A 17248-nucleotide genomic window follows, 5' to 3' on the forward strand; every position below is an offset into this window, starting at 1 on the left:
GGTAATATTCGTGTCACGGAAACCACCCCGAATCGACTTTGTCCTCTTCCTAGTTTCGCATCCATACAGCTCTTGAGACATCGGAAACTTCAACCGTAGGGTTGTTATTAGGGTTACTTGCTTCGCACCCGCGAGTGCCCCCGGCCAGCTTAGATGCATAAGCCGTCCTAGCTGATCTGTTGGATATTTTGGCACCGCCATTGGTAGTAGTCCCGCTATGGAAGCGGGTGAATCTGGCACTAGGCAAAGGTCCGTTCTTATCTGGAGCTACTCGCTCTAGTGCGCCCGGCATCGTTTCGTCGAACTCAAGTTGATCAATATATTCATATCAGTGGTTTTACCTCCGCTAGCAGACTTGATACGTATAGCCAGCGACTTCCAGAACCAACAGAACGGCATCGCGAAGTGCCGATGATGGCAGCCACCGCTTTAATGAATCCAGCTCCCGTATACCATCCTCATAAGCCTCCGTTTCCACCTGCTTACCATCAACAACCACCGCCACCGATGCCTGGCATGATTTCACCTGGGGAGAGTAGGAGAACGCCGAACGAGGTGGAACCCGCCCAACGGCAATCCCTCCCGTCTATATCAGAAGTTTTCTCTGGCGCCAAGCCAAGTCATTATTCACCGACTCCTACGACTTTGGCCGGTGCTCACAGTCTTCCTCCCCCATTAAGAGCTGAGCCGCCCCCAGAATCCCGGTCAGTTCCGCCAGCACATGAAGATAAGTTCTTCCGTTATTCCCAGCGATCAGATATCGGGCCACCGCCAGGTCCTCCTGGGCCTCCAAATTCGACATATGCGTTCCAAGAGCAGCGCGATCCTGCCAAGCCGCCGGAACCGGTATCAAACTCTCATGCGAACCCCCCATCTCAGATTCCATACCCTCCAGGTCAATACCCACTACCTGGGGCTCCAATCTCTCCGCATCATCTTGGCCCTTCCTTACCACCTTATGATCAACCACGGCCACCTATTCACAGCGATGAAGAATATGGGATGCATAGAAGCCGTTATGATTCGGCTACTTTAAATCGGCATTTTGAGTCGTGGGGCTACCAGGATTGTTTAAATAAGGTCAGTCTTTCGCCTTTGGATTTTCATATTGTATCGTAGCTGACGGATACAGCAGTTGGTGTGGACGTCAAGAACAGTCTGCAATTTCGCTGAGGCGTATAGTAAGATTGCCTCGGAGCAACACGGCGGGCAGCCCATCCCAGAACGCTTGCCAAGTGACCAGGAAGTTTCAAGCATGCTCGGAAATGTAGAATTTATTAAACGTTCCCTCGAAAATCTCCGAGAAATAGTACAACATAGTTTAGCGACTGAAAAGGCCCGGGAAGGTCGCGGTAAGGGACCCTACGAAGGGGATGACGATATAAGCATGTATGGCGATGGCATGAAACAGCCGTACGGGCTTAGTGAGGTCAAAAAGCGACGAGGCGTAAGTCGTCCAATCTTATAATTAATATTTCAATTTACTCACCGTGTCATAGCGCGCAGCACCTCCTGGTCGGTGTCATAGCTGCAACAGAATTGATACCCCAGAATGGCGACGAGGACCTGACGGTGCAAGAACATTGTGCAATGCATGCGGACTTCACTACGCCAAACTCGAAAGGAAACGCCAAATGGAGCAACGCTCTATCCGACCCAAAACTGTGGAAGAGCGTGTCTAAGTTTAGCAGCCAGATTTTGATCCAAATAATCCAAAGCTGTGGTATTACAGTAATTCATTGTCCTAGCCCCCCAGGGTCAGGGCAAAGGTGATGTGTGGTCATCATGCTGGAATATCACCAGTCAATAATTTCATCGACATCTGCCTTCTCGACCTTTCGAGATTTACCATACAGCTATCAGCAAATATCGCACTGTATCCTACTCGGAGCATATAACGTGTTAATTATTATACCCGATTCGGAGCTACGCTTTTCAGTCAGTTCTATTGTTACTACTGTCACTTTCGTTGTATATACCCTCATCTGGGCAAAGGAACTCGGGAGGTCACGTCAGGGCATCGTTTGGCGTCTGGCTGTTTCTCAATTTGATGTTCTGGGTGGGTTTATGAAACCCAGACAATGGGGAACTGGCTGGTGGAGTTACATATATGGGAGGTTACATTTAGCATCTTAGTAGCGCGAGTACGATGAGCCGAGAGGATGGCATGGGCAAACCAGAAAGAAAAAAAAACTCGACCCGTTACGTGGAGATAGACAGAGAGACGATTTTCTCTCTTTATATTCAGAGATAGTGACGCAAGTCCTCTTTTGGTCTGGTAGATAAGATTCGACTTATTAACCTCTCTGTCATACCACAATGACGATTTTGTCCAGACTCAGCTCGTTAGTAGCATTCCCGATAGGATTCCTATTGGGATCTTAGTATAAATTAAATATAGAAGTTAATATCATAACATTTGATATTGGGATTGTCGTGATCGAATACGATTACATAGCTAAATGCTTCAAAAGGGAAAGCCACGCATAATCGCAACAAGGTAGATATCAGCAAAGCAGTCAGAAAAGAACTCGCTCCTACATTTCCTTATGCGCCCTTCTAATCTCCAGTTGTACGTAGTGCGCGATGCAGGCAATCGTATGACAAGTATCTATCTACTCGGCCTATCTCACTCTCAATTCTACTATATCCGGTAGCTCTAATACGTTTGTACATAAAAATACCTCTTAGCATCATCTTCCAGCCTCTTTCTCTTCTTCTCTTCTTCTTCTTAACTTTTAAGGTACATAAATACTTGTTATGTGTAGAGGTACGTACTTAGTAGATAATATAGTACGAAGTAAAAGGATGTATCTGGATGAGGCGCTCTAAGCGATTGCAGCTACTAAGTACCCATACGGCGGGAAGGGGACCTTTTCACAGATGCCGTGCGACATGACCTGTCAGATTGATGACATGCGCTTCGAACCGTTAAACCGATGTCGCTATGTACATGCGTATGTCGGTATACCTCTAAACCAGAGAGCTTAACTACAGGACCGGACAAAATGAGAATTCATAGCTGGCTTCTAGTAGATAGAAACCCCGGTGGCTTTGCCTTAGGTACCCTATTATCTTAAGTGCAAAGCTCCTAACACTAGGGTAATTCCGAATTAGAAACTACCTGATAGGTTAGGTAGGTAGGTTTGTGAGACATGGATCTGAGACCTAAGGGTCCTTTTACCTACTGGCTATGCGTCTACGCGTGCGGTTGGCATGATCATACCCGCATAAAAATATACACGGCTATTATATACATACCTACCTTACCTTAGGTGGGTATATATATATATATATATATATATATAGGTATATAAGGTAAAAATGAACAGGCAAGGATCTTGTGAATCAACGCGAGATCATATTCCATCGAGGCAGATCTACTTCACTGCAACTCTATCCTACGTATTCAATTCACCACCTAACGATTTTCCACAACGGACCCTCATATATGGGCACGACCGCGTAGTCTAGCCAAGGAAAACTAAAAAAGGCCGTCAAGCCTTCTCATGGGGCTACCGTGTCGCAAGCCTACCTACAGGATCGGGACGAAAACGTGAGAGAAGCCCATTCGCCCGTCGAGCTAAGGTCATTCACGAACCCACTACTACTGGCGTCACGGCAGGAAAACGAGACTATAGCACTAGCGAAGAAATAGTCTTGGCTCGCAGTTGCTCAGCTGTGATTCCTACGCCAGCTAAGGTTGTGGAGCCTGAGGCTCATATATATAATACTACCGGATGCTCGACCGTTCCCCTACGTGGCTGCAACGAGACGCTGTCGTCCTCTGCACGTCATCGCTTCGACGCAATATGCCTAACTTCCCCCCTCTTCCCCTTTGCTTATTTGGTCTTGCGGGTGGTTGGCATGCCATAGCATATTATACAGCTATATATATGTAGGTAAGTAAATATATAAGATATATATATATATGTATGTACGTAAGGGTGATTGCATTCCGTCCTGCTTCGCTTCTAATGCATTGAATGCGCGAAGACGGAATAGGACTCTACGGAGACGCGCGAGAGAGCAATAGAGGCTTGGCCAACAATCAGTAGATAGTAGACGGAGGTGACAGGTCATCATCGTCCCTCCCTACGCTAGGTACCTACCCGTTCCACATGTGTTCCCCGGATGCGCTAGAGAGGGGGCTGCATGAAATCAGGTTCGCCGCGATGCAGGCCAGGCGGGATCTGCACAGTCCCCCCAAACTAGATCTTGTCTGTCAAACATCCCGATGGAGGATCGTAGCCTCTAAAGGTAAAATAAAAAAGGGGGGAGAAGGGGGGGGGGGTGTGGCCGGAATGAAGAGATGATGTTTCGTCGACTCTCACGCCGAGAACCATCATGTTCTATTCCACTCTGCCCCCGTCATGACGCGTTGTTTCTAAGGAACAGGAACGAAAGTACAGGACGGGTACTGGACGGGTACAGTCCACTAAGCTACGAAGTACATAACTCACCCACCCTTTCTTGCCGGTGGGCGGCAGGTCGCATGCCACACCCTCCAATATTTTCTCCCCGTGCGTTAAGCCGCACTTTTTGTCATCCATCTCAAAATAGGTCTGATGTAACGTCGGGACTGGTCTGGTCGCTCTACATAGTACATAGCTTTGTAGAGGCGTACAAGAGGCGTTGGCACGGATTGCTTTGTGCATCTGTCGCCGCAGGGGTTACATATCAAGATCGGCCAGGAGCTGCAATCGGTATTCCCCCCCCCCCTTTCCCAAATCACACACCTTCTACTGTACCTAACTAACTACTTAGGTATATGGTATATGTTCTCTCTTAGTTGGAATAGGATGTGTAAGAGGTACCTAATAGAATAAACCAAGAGCCGAATAGTTCCTAGATTTGAATGAATCAGCGTTACGTGGCTCGTTACGATCTCCTATAGGTATACAATAGTTAGAATTAGGTCGCCGAAGTTGGCGGCTTCACGTGCCTATTCTTATCTCGACGTTATTCTACACTGTCAAGCTATTTCGGTCTTAGATCTGTCTTTCCCGGTTGGATAACAGAGTTAGGGTTCTGTCAGGACTCGGTCCGGCCTGAAACTCAACCTTGTTGTTTTTCTTCAAGGATAGTTTGACACGCGTAAGATTCGTCCCATGTTTTAAGGTAGTCGTAGTAAGCTTATCTCGTCTTTTGGACAGATGCTTCGTGGGGAAGGTTTAAGTTTAGATCATGACTTACGGGATGTTAGATATCAGATGTCAGTATCTGTCTTGAGATTAGATTCAGTAGTCAACTATGCATAATTCATCACCGTTCCTTTCAGTATCTACCATGTATTTTATTTAATTACTTGGCGGTTACAAAGAATCTACGATACGAAGCCAAATGTTTTGCTTCCACCTGCCTGCCTGCCTAGCCCTCTTGTTATGCCCCCTATCCCATACACTTATTCCTTTCCCAACTATCTTTCTGCATGATATCTCTTTCAGAATGCCTAGACGTGCTTATATTACCTTGTCTCTTATAAGTCCCTCTTTTTTACACATCCCACCTCGTACAAATCTAAGACATGGCTCGATCCTTGACTTACTCCTAGATCAATTGGCGACGATCTTATCCTATATCGAACATGACACGAACGGGGGTGCTTTGAGCTAACTTTAGGGAGCCGAACTAAAAAGAGACACACGCAGCTACTTAGGTAGATGTTGCTGTCAAGTTTCAACCAACCGATTACCTGGCTTATACGCCCCGAATATTAATATAGGTGACAAGACAAATTTATTGTGATGGGTATGGCGTACACGTACTATTCGGCTCGCTTCGAGCTTCCTTTATCTCTTTCTTGGCTGATGCAAGAGGAGTTACTTATATGCTAATATTTAAAACTATATGTTTGTTTATAACCATCTTTGGGTTTCTTATGGTAGATATGCGAGTCACAAAACATGACTTTAGGGCTGCGTCTTTGTTACTCGTTAGATGTATGCATGTTGGGGCTTAGTTGAATAGGATTATACCTTAGCTAGATATAGATATAGGTATAGATATAGGTATATATGGTATAGTACCTAAAGATAGGTAAATATGGAAGGTATATTATGGAACATTCGGTATAATAGATATGGAACTCTACACTTATAATACCTTTAACGGTACCTAATGGCCAAGTACCTGTACTTTGCCACCACGTGGCTTAGCAAGTCATCCATTTCTGCCAATCGAGATCCTTTCCAGATCCCAGATCAACCCCACTTTCCATCTTGCATTGTTAGGTACTTCCTAAGGTAGGAGATAAGTATCGGTACACGATACAACATCCCCTTTTCCCCCCATTCTTGGGTTTTTCTCCAACTCAATCTACCAATACAATTCCATACAATCCGATACAATTTGAACCAATCTAAGATCCGTCCCATAATATGTACACTAGGTACCTAATCTAAGTATATAGGTACCTAACATATCGATGTTCCCATGATCTACCTAATCTTACCAATCCTACCCACTAAAAAAAAAAAAAAAAAGCCTATCCCGAATTTCTCTTCCTTAACCATCATCTTTCATCTTGCCAATGACGTCCACGGCTTTTCTACTCCGGACTTGCCGGTTGGGAGTATAAGATCAATGGATAATAAAACTATGGACAATGGACAGAATATTCTCTGCACTGCGCCGCATGTTTACATTTATCTAAGATGCAACCCGCTACTAGTTTTCAATCCGATGTTCCGTAGTTGCACGCCGGTGGCTCCTTTTCATCCTTCCGTATGTTCCGCCCGCTATGCCGGATGATGTGGCGGACATATCTCCGGAATGCTTATTTACAACCATGTACCCAGGTAAATAGCCTACCAAGTCTACCAAGCCTACCTACCAAGCCTACCCGATGTCGACGGCCGTGTGCCTTATTTGTACTAGTTATTCTAGTATGATCTCTGCGTTGTCAGATATTGACTCCGCCAAGAGAAGCCAGATCCACCTCGTAACCGCCGCGAGTAATGAGAATTACTGTCACTGCCTAGCGCCGCGCCATATTTTGACAGGCTGGTAACGCTACTGCAAAGAACCTTACCATTTCGTATTCATGCCCGGCACTTGTACAATCGAGTACTAGATTATAATTGGGTACCTATTATCAATCTCCCTTAGGAATTTCAAGATGGCCGATTTCAGGATCCAATTTCGATTCTTCCCTATTGGATGGCTACGCACTAAAATCAATCACGATGGTCTTTGCCCAGAACTAGAAATACTATTCCGAACGGGGGCTGGGCGAATGAAAATTTACATACCCAGGTACCTTGGGTAGTTGCTTGAGACCCACTTAAATCCCCTCAGGGGTATATTTTGGAAAAAGTAGGTGAGTGTTTTCAAACATGATACTTTCGATCCGAGTATAGTTCGACTTACATAGGAGGTAGTTAGGTACCCTTTCATAAAACAACGATGCCCACTTTCCTGTCGAACCTTAGGTACGGTCACTAGCAGACTCAATATCGGGTGATCGCATTTGAGTTTGAGATCCAACTCAACACTAAAAGTCACCAAACAAGCCCCAAGAGAGGAAGATGTGTAGTGGGGCTCTTCAAGGTCAAGGGATTAATAGTCGTGACAAAGTCGGTAGCCGGTGATACGAGTCAATCCCATTGTGAATCGTATACGCATGCGTCGTTGGGTGGTATCTGTCAATACGAACTTGTATCTAGGCGTATGGGCTGAGGTTTTCCTTGATGTCTCATTGATCTTAGGACCTTGACGGAAGGGTGAAACCTGTATTACTTACGCCAGTAACATGATCCTGTTGCAGCATAAGGCATTGAGTTGAATATTACGGATTCACGACATATGCCCAGCGTGTTTGCGCATGAAAATAAGACGGGTCTAGAGTAAATTATGTTACTCATCAATAGCCGCGAATCGTTAACAAGTTGATTAGGTAGCCTCGCGTTATATAACCCCTCTTCTATATTGCTATAGTTGATAGATTCGTGATGTTATATCTAACTAGGGGTATGTATGGAAAATAAATTAAGTAGTAAAACGCCAGAGAGAATAAATAGTTTATGTTTATTCTATTTGATACTAATCCTTAACGTGCATACTCTGTATCTCGCCATATCACCCAAGTTAGTCGTATGACGAAACAGTCACACCTGGGATATGCATACTGTACTCACGAAGGAATGATCTTCAGGATCTTTACACGTTATTTCGTCCCGCCAGGGAACACCGAACGTTACTCGCGTCCTGCAAGATCTTGTACGAGATCTGATCCGTTCCTAACCGAAACAGCTTCCTTGACTAACCTAGACATGTCTCTCATTACGAGACCGAGACCTAGACCTAACGGCTCATGAGGCGGGGAGCTAGACAGCAGTAAGAATTATCAAAAGCAGAAACATGTTTTATTCTATTCGTCTCTTTGCGGTCCGGCCCGGCCGTGTCACAAGCATTAAGTCATACGTGATCAAAGACAAGACACACACGGCCCAGTTAAACTTCCACGCAGGGAACCGCCCTCCTGAAACAAGATGTAAGCCGCCACCTGCTTTGCTTGATAGAGCGCAAAGCCTCTCGACGACTAAACGTCTCCCAGAATGGAAATGAGAGCTGCAGTTTTCGGGCACCGTCTTGCAGAGATCGGGAATTGCCCCCTTACCGGTTGTCCAAAATGGAGCCTAAATTCGACTCGATGTAGGGAACCAAGATGGCCTTGCAGACGGCTCGGCGGTCCGGGCCCGGCGACGCTGATGATGCTCGGACTTAAGGCATGCCCGCCACACAGCTGTACTAAGGGGGGTACTGTGGCAGATACTTCGGAGGCGATCCGAGATGATATTGAAATCTGACTTCAAGCTCGCCGACTGCATGAAACTATATACAATATACTGTAATTGAAGCAGGCTGCATTTGCCGCTCGGGTAGTCGTAATTCCCGGTTGACCGCTTATTATCTTGGAGTGAAAGATACCTAAGCCGGTCGAAAGGATGTGCGATGTTGGTCTACTAGAGTCGCAAGCTCATGCTTCATCTGCATGTTCTCACATCCCTAGGCCTCGGTAAAGCACTGTATCGCTCTCTGGCTTGATCAATAGGAAGATAACTAGAAATGTAATGCTGAATCGACAGCAGAGAGTAACCTACCTGAGTACCTACCTAGGCATGCAATAGGTAACTCCTACTTCCAAGACTGGCATGAGGGCCACCGTTAAAGTAGAGATATGCTTAACTACGAATATTCATTGATCCATCGCTTTTCATATACTTGGCCGGAGCTTATATGTATTCTAGCCATGCATGTCCATTCTTCGGTGCATAAAATAGACGTAGTATCTCACCATGCACTTGCTAATGTTAAGATATTAGTTATATACCTGTCTATCGCCGATCCAAAGAGGTATTATCTTGACTACCACCCTTATATACAGACACTAGGGAGTATAGACTAGGGGCTTTAAAGCATAGCAGTAATTGTTCCTATATAGAAGGCTTATCCAGGTAACAAGGCCAGTTGAACCATTTGCCTTAAGGTATCTATTATAGGAAGCCCTAGGCTTGAAATCAGGTAAATTTAATTCCATCCCGTTGGCTTCTGAGGACCGACCATTCGAGGGCTAAAAGATAGTCGATAGGAGACTAGGCACTAGAATATATAGCTAAAAGTAAATTTCAATTATAACTGTCCGAGAGTGGTAAAGGGGGACAGATCACTCCTAGCTAATAGCACGTTCAAGCAATCACCTTTTAACATCGGATTACCCCTATTCCCATCCCTATCCCTATCCCTATCCTTAGAAGGGGGCACGAGTCAAGAAAACTATTATTGCGCCTTTACTGCACCTTATGCTAGAGACTAGCAGATTGTACTCTCACTTGATATCTCCTTATACTATAGACCCTTCCTAGTACCCGTCATTAAGACACATGGAGTCCTGACCGATCAGCTCACTTCAGTAAGAAACGTGTTCGCCGAATAACAGTAGCGTCTCGCGCTCGAAGGTTAATCTAAAAAGCAACTGTATGTCTACTATCTCATCTAGGATAGACTTAGCCAGTATTCGCATATATCAATATATCTCAACGACATTCTGTGACTGTGAGTGAACTAGAACCGGAGTAGGTAGCCCGGATACTTCCACTTGACCCTACCCTACAAAACACCGCTACCTAGCAATGCATACGACGTCTTCGGCGACGGCCTAGGGAACTAGCTAGTGAGATACTTCAGGTCGGGCCCTAGAAGACTTGGTAGTTGCCGCCATATTCCCAGAATTAACTGTATCGACCCCGAAAGCCCTAGGGAATTGGTTGCGCGGATTCGCTACCAGTCTCTACCATGGCTTTCTAGAAGTAGCGTGATATATACCTCGTAGTCATCTTGGTGAGGACACAGCATGGAAACCATTGCGTCCTGCCGATCCCATCGAAAGGTAGCTGAACGTGCCTCAAAATATTATATCTATGATCACAAGAGAACTGCTGCTGTAGCAACACTGCTAGGTACCTTAGGTAGGTAGGTAAGCCTCCAACCTTAGAACGTGAATTTTCTTCCCGCTACTATGTTGAGCTATACCTAGGTCACTAGAGCGCAAGTAGTATATAGACGTAGCCGATGTCACTTGAATGGTAACTAGACTATTCCATTGGCGAGAAAGCCGCAATACATCAAATTGTTCAAGATGAATCTAAAATCAGTCGCTGTCTATGCTCGGTATAGGATATACCTAGGGGAAATCTACGGGCAAAATAATCGCCAACGAATAAATCCATCGTATATGCACCTCGGCAACATAACGCCGTAGCGATCAAATAAGCATGTATAGTCGTTCTGTTTAACGACCTCAACATGCTACTGGTTCATATCATGCCATCCTGGCATAGATAGAGTCTGAACCTCTTATTTGACCCGACCGGCTCTCGGCCTATGAACCTCCACATCCACTGCTTCTGAACCGCCCGAGTAGGTGCTCTACGTCAGGGATTGGGAGGCCTTTCCAGCCCATACCTTGCTGCTCCCTATCGCCGATGTCTATAACGGCGCTTACGAGGCTCTTGTTGACCTCGTCTGTCACGGCACTGTCGTGGTTGTACCCGGGGTGCTTGTCCACGAAGTGTCGGATCCACTTCGCTGCCGTCCAGAGCTCACCGCTGGCGCGCATACGAATAAGGTCGAGATACGTTGAGAGCTCGCACCGCGTCTGTACGTCCACATTCACGGAGTCAAGGTAGCTCTCGACAATAGGAATAAGACCCGGGAAGCTGTGCTCGTCCGATTGTGAACCATTGATGATCTCGTCGACCGTCATGAGCGTATACTCATCTTCGACAGGCCCGAAGGGTGTGGGAGGTCGGCTAGCCGTGGGCGAGCCCGAGCGGGACGTAGCGCTGCTGCGCACCGGTCTGTTCGGGAATGGGTTCTTCCGGAAATAGAATTTCTTCTCCAGGACAGCGTCTCTAGCATGCGCGGTCTCCATGTTCTCGTCTACCTTGACGATTGGGATATAGAAGTTCAAGTCGAAGCTTAGGATCGCTCGTGTTATTAGAACCATGAAGACGGCAAAAGCCGCGTTCTCGAAGTCCGTGATCTGGATCTCCATTGGGCGAAACTCAACTCGCCAGCCGATATCAGAGCCTGGTGGCGGTGGCTTGAACCGCATATGTTGCCAGTTGGTACTCTGGATGTTCTCGAAATGATCGGCCTTTGTCAAGTCAAGTTCCTTTAGATCTTCACTGAAGATTACGATAGGATCCCGGATAAACAGGTGCGCAAAATGTGTCGCAAGACGATCGTCCATACCACCTTCGAGGAGCTCTGCCTTAATATCTTCATCGATAACAAGGTTAGGATCGAAGTACTCCTGTCGAAGGCGCTCATCGGTGCTTATATACGTGGAGTTAGATGCGTAACGCGATTTGGGTATGCGCCATCGGCTGGTTTTCAGGGGCTTAACAGAAATTAGTTACTTAGAGCCGGTCGAGTTGTTGTATATGAACTAACCTTTTCTCCTAATTCTTCAGGGGTTCGATCATCTACGGCTCGACTGATTTGGTTCCAGCGAACATCGGTATCGGCTAGGAACCCCTTATAAATAGGGGTCGCTGCCGTTAAAGCCAACATGATGGGGCCAATTGGACTCAGCTGGTCATACATCCTTCTACCCTCGATGATGTTCTTCGCCTGGAACGTAATCTGTAAGCAGCAGCTTCCCATTCCAAATGCCATAGCGTCCATGTGGATGAAATTATCCGGGGCTGCTCCATTTCTCACATCGTCGTCCTCTGGCCAGTTGTGCAGATCATAGTTCACCGTAGGATCCTTCCAAGGAACTGGCGTCTTTTGATCGTGGAATACCGGAACATTCACCTGAACCTTCCGCCCGCGCCTCCAGCGGATATTCGCCGCTAGTGTTGGAAACCGAATATGCGGATTGGCAATCTCGTCCGGCACGAACTGCGACCGAAGTTTTGACCCGGATGGTGGGTAGTAAGGATCCGTAAAGACGCCCGGAACACCTAGGCGAGGGAATGTTGTGAGTGTAATGGGATACTCTTCAGCGTGCATGTGTTCCTTGGCTATCTTCCTCCTAGGATCTAGTTAGTTTAGAGAAAGGACGCGATGCGCAAAGTACAAGATGAAGATACCTGTTTTTCATATCAGGCTCGACGCCCAAAAGTTCCTTGAATCCGATGCCCCATGGTTTACCTGGAGTAGCCTCAAGCATGAATCTACCAAATTCAGGGTGGAACACTGGTAACGGATTCGATCTCTGCGACTCGAGCTCCTGTAGTGCCGGGACGCATCCGCCTTTATCGGAGGTTCTTCATCGGCCGCCAAGGCTTTGAGAATATCGGCTTGCCGAAGCGAAAGGAGAACTTTAGGATCATCCTTGGAGTATTTCACGACCAAGTACTCTATCTAAGGAGCCGTTAACAGGGTTACCTCCTTAGTGGCGCAATATGGTGCAAGCGGTACCTCATCACCCCACAACATAGCATCTCGTTCCTTATGCTTAGCCTTATTCCAAATCTCTAGGAGTTGCTACGATAGGTCAGCCATTTTTCAGAATAGTAGCAGGGGATAAGGTTATAAGGAACTACCTTGATGCCCCATTCCCTGACCTGGTGTGCATGCTGCTGTGCATCCGGCCAATCAAGAGCCGTTCCTAAAGCTCTATAAATCGATGTTAATGACCTCATCACTAGGTCGGTCTCCGTGTATTCACGGATCGAGGAAACACGTACAGTAAACCCATATTTGCTGTTAAAAATTCACAGCTATATGGCCTGATGAAATAAAATGAATATTCCTTTTGGTAAGTTCCAGAGCTCGGATAGGCACGTCGGTGTATTTCTCGACGAGATGCTAAGTGATGACCTCTGCTTGGGGAGGAGAATAGGCTTTTAAGGTAAAGATATTTAATAGGAGTGGATAATCAACTAACAACTCCGAGGGCCGTCAGTATTTAATCTTTAACTTCCAAATTTGCTCTACCATAAGGCTCTAGTTGTATCGCCTACCCTATCCGTATTACGGACTGGCCGTATCGTGAAAGGAGACAGGCTTTTGAGCGGCGTCGACAGCCGGCTCTTACAGTGCTGTCATAAAATACGCCTCTTTTCCTTTAGATTGTAACCCCCACGAATTAGAGTCAGGCTTTCGAAGCCATAATCACGAATAGGAATATGGATGCAAACTGGTGGGTGGTACGGTGTTGTCAACTGCGCATGGAAGCACGCAATTCCTAGATCATACCACTGGTCCGACTGATAGATTTTCTCTAGATCTAGAGTTCTTAGCGGCAATCCCTTGTTTCTTAATGCGTAAAAAATTGTAAGAGACGTGGGAGTGTTAAAAGAAGCGAAGTCAGATTGGTACCAAACTGATGAGATATATTTAAGTGTTTTAGTTCCATCATATTATTATTATGAACTTAAGTTTTTTTTAGTTTTTTTTTTTTTTTTCCTTTTCCCTCTCTTCTTCTTTTTCTTTCTCCCTAGTTTGCCTACTCCTTTGTGGGGGGTTCTAGGCTCTAGAATGATTAATAAGAATCAGATGCCGACCGAAGCCGCAAATGGATTAGAAATACAAATTTGCAGCATTAGTAGCATCGATTGATCATACTATCATAGAATCTGGAGTGAGATTAGATCAAAAGTCTAGTTCCCCGATAACAGTTACCTATTAACCCCATTAACCCCGGTGCGGCCCGCCTCGGCAAATGAGAAGAGATGTGGCAGTGCACATTTTATCCTATCAAGGTTATGGTACCTCTTAAGCTTGTGGCGCTATCACCTACTTCACCTATTTTACCTACTTTACCTACTTCACCATTAACACCCTATGTAGGGTATCATATGTATATCATGACCGCGAGGATCAATTACTTATTACGTCGACCCAAATGCAACCTTGGAAATGTTCTGCAGACTGCAGTGCCCCTGATGGCGGCTAAGGATGAGTCTGACTGGACAATCCAACCAGCTCCGTGTTGAATGAGGCGCAGATGCATCCACGAATCGAAGTGAATAGCTCTTGGTAAAAGTGAAGCAGGACATAATGTAGGACATGTTTATAAACGCAATTCTCTTTTATCAATTTGACACAATTTCATCTCTTATAAACCGATATTAAAAATATTAATATTAATAACTCAGCTATGGATAAGTCAATTGCCCCGAACAACGCGGATGATATTATAAGGGAAGACTTAGAAACCTCACTATCTACTCAACCTACCCTTGCTAGTCAAAGCAGCTTTCAGAGCCTTGTGAATAACAAATCGCCCGCCCAAGCAGTACACCGTTCTCTTTCAACATCTACTGCAGAGCGGAACCGCTCTCGAGTAGGGAATTACACTCGTCGGTCTTCCAGGCTATACAAACGTTATATAAATCTTAATAGGAAACGGCCAGTCTCATTTGACCAATCATCAAACAAGGACCTTTTTTATTCACAATGTATATCACCTGAGGAAGAGGTCGGAGGTCACCACCTTGAAAGCATTCTTAAGCGACTTTCAGAGATGGCAATAAACCAGGATCGACTTCTAACTTTACTTTATAGAACGCATGATAATCAAGGAAGCTTAACGTTCCCATTCTCTCATGTCAATACCAGCCATTCCCGGCCAAGCTCTATCAAATTCAACCCTTCATCTCTGCAGAAGTATGTTCAGAATACGTTGCATCCAGACTCGGTCCGGTTATGTGATATGTTCTTAGCAAGATACAATCTTCCACATGTTCTGTCTGGATCATATGATCCAATCGAACTAATTCATGCACACGGTTGGGAGCAAGAAGGTTGTGGTGAAACCACCTTGGTAATTCAAGATCCTAGTGAGGACGCACAGGTGATAGAAGTGCCATGGAAGCACATTGACCAGACCAGAGAACCGCTTCTCGCTTTGAAGCTCGCCCGAGTTACCTCCCTGATTAAAAAACATTGGTTATATCAAGGGGGTCGATACGGAACTTAGATGAAGTCGGGGTACCGTTCGAAACAGACGAGTTTGCAGATTCTATTATCTTCTTAAATTGCCCGGGCTTCACGAAGGCTTTGTTATACCAGTCAGGTTACGATTCCTATGGCGCTCATTTTTCTCGAGAACCCTGGCTGAGCGGGAAACGCTCGCTTCTGCGTCAACTCCAGGTGACCTTGACCCATAACCCTGCAAGACCCGTACAGCTGACAGGAATACTAGCCTGACGATGATAGGTTGCATGTTGATCGATCTTGTCCTTGGGATGGAAAAGTTTTCGGGCGAATATGGTAAGTCACCCGCTTCGATATCAGACGAATAGCCACGTCTAACTTGTCAAATCAAGGCAAGTGTTCCACACCCGACGACTCCTTAGCTTTGCTTGCATATATCTCGCTCTATCTCAGATGAGTGTTGGTGGTGACACTAGGCAAGGGATACTAGGAACCAAGAAAGCATTACTCTTCTTGAGCCGTCACACGTCCAACTGGCCGCGGTTCATGCAAACTAGCGAAGTCTGGCTATCATCTAGCTGGATTCATATTCATTTCCACCTCCGGGTTCTATCGGCGGGGAAGAAATATTTACCCAGTATCAATAAACCTTGGCCAAAAAATGGACTTCGTCCCTCCCGCGTCTCTGGCGTGCTTGCTTCACTAGACGGTGCAGGGAACATCGGAATCGTCGAGGAGAGGTTTTCTCTTGCGATAGTGACTTCTCACACGGCAGATATGCCACCATATACCATCTTCTACCTTAGCGACTCCGAGTACCGGCGCCTCTTCATGGAAAGCGAACAACCGCTGGACATGCCCAGTCAAGGAAGATTTACAGGAATTGCCGTATATCTTAAAGTTCTACTTTTCATCTTCCCTATATGGAAGCGTAAGTGGGTTGAGACACTGAATGAGATTGATAAGTTAGTTGGCGTAGAGGTAATAGCATATTAAATATTTCTCTTTTAAAGCCTTGCTGACATATTCAGATCGACGAGTTATTCGACCCGACGCGCGACGGCGCTACCATGATGTTCGATAGCACATTCGAGAGATCTAGACTTTACTTCACAGTTCTCCAGGCGCTGAGGATATTTTCCGAATGGATCCAGGAGAGTGGTCGAGAGCTCCAACAGCTCAAGCTGGACTTTGATGGGAATATCCAATCTAGCGGAACTCGCCGCAGCTCTATCAGTTCAAGCCACGGCGGCGAATCCCCAAACTCTTTCATGAAAGAAATCGACGAGGCATGGGAGAAGGTTATATCAATCCACGGTACCTCTTCAAAGTCCCTCATAGATCGTATAGAAAAGAAAGAAGAAGAGATCAAAAGTTTTAGAGACGGCGTAAGTATACGTTTAAGGTCGAGATATATCTTAGAGTTTGCTAATAAGATTATGTGTCCAGCTCTTCAGTGCCACATCAGTGCGCGAGGCATCACGAGCAACGATCTTGAACCAGTATATTCTAGTATTCACAATCGTCACCATCTTCTACCTTCCCCTAAGCTACGTTTCCGTATGTTACCCATCACCTCCTACGTTAAAGAACTTCCTATCTAATTATGTCATCCCTAGTCTTTATTTAGCATGGACATATTCGCCTACGACGATGCTGGACTAGGGCAATCTTCGTTCCTAATTTCCACAGTCCTGATAGCGCTGGCCACCTGGGCGATATCAGCTATCGTACTTTGGTTAGTTCACGACGACGAGAGGCTCTCTAAGTTCAAGCTGTTACTAGGAAATTTTCAATGGAAGACATTTCATTCTCCGCGGAGGCGTGTATTTGAGGAGAAAACAGACTCTAT

The 17248-nt window shown here is 45.9% G+C and overlaps 3 protein-coding genes across 3 annotated transcripts; 2 read left to right on the top strand and 1 right to left on the bottom strand.

Annotated features, from left to right (window-relative positions):
- Window positions 1–411: 411 nt before the first annotated feature.
- GL218_05446 (GATA zinc finger domain-containing protein 10) lies at window positions 412–1682 on the top strand (the record flags this gene model as incomplete). The annotated part of the gene is made up of 3 exons (XM_033582110.1): window positions 412–1080; window positions 1136–1447; window positions 1500–1682. 3 exons carry the CDS (start codon window positions 412–414, stop codon window positions 1680–1682), a joined length of 1164 nt encoding a protein of 387 aa, XP_033434852.1.
- A 9200-nt stretch (window positions 1683–10882) lies between these two features.
- GL218_05447 (Glutamate-cysteine ligase) lies at window positions 10883–13213 on the bottom strand (the record flags this gene model as incomplete). Its single annotated transcript, XM_033582111.1, has 7 exons — window positions 10883–11905; window positions 11959–12544; window positions 12603–12663; window positions 12735–12876; window positions 12934–12999; window positions 13059–13131; window positions 13203–13213. The coding sequence occupies 7 exons, from the start codon at window positions 13211–13213 to the stop codon at window positions 10883–10885; spliced, it is 1962 nt and encodes a 653-aa protein (XP_033434851.1).
- A 2960-nt stretch (window positions 13214–16173) lies between these two features.
- GL218_05448 (uncharacterized protein) lies at window positions 16174–17061 on the top strand (the record flags this gene model as incomplete). Its single annotated transcript, XM_033582112.1, has 3 exons — window positions 16174–16377; window positions 16428–16784; window positions 16846–17061. 3 exons carry the CDS (start codon window positions 16174–16176, stop codon window positions 17059–17061), a joined length of 777 nt encoding a protein of 258 aa, XP_033434850.1.
- Between the last annotated feature and the right edge of the window lie 187 nt (window positions 17062–17248).

Source organism: Daldinia childiae (genome assembly GCF_008694065.1).
Source record: "Daldinia childiae strain JS-1345 chromosome Unknown Scaffold5, whole genome shotgun sequence".
Taxonomy (NCBI): Eukaryota; Fungi; Ascomycota; class Sordariomycetes; order Xylariales; family Hypoxylaceae; genus Daldinia; species Daldinia childiae.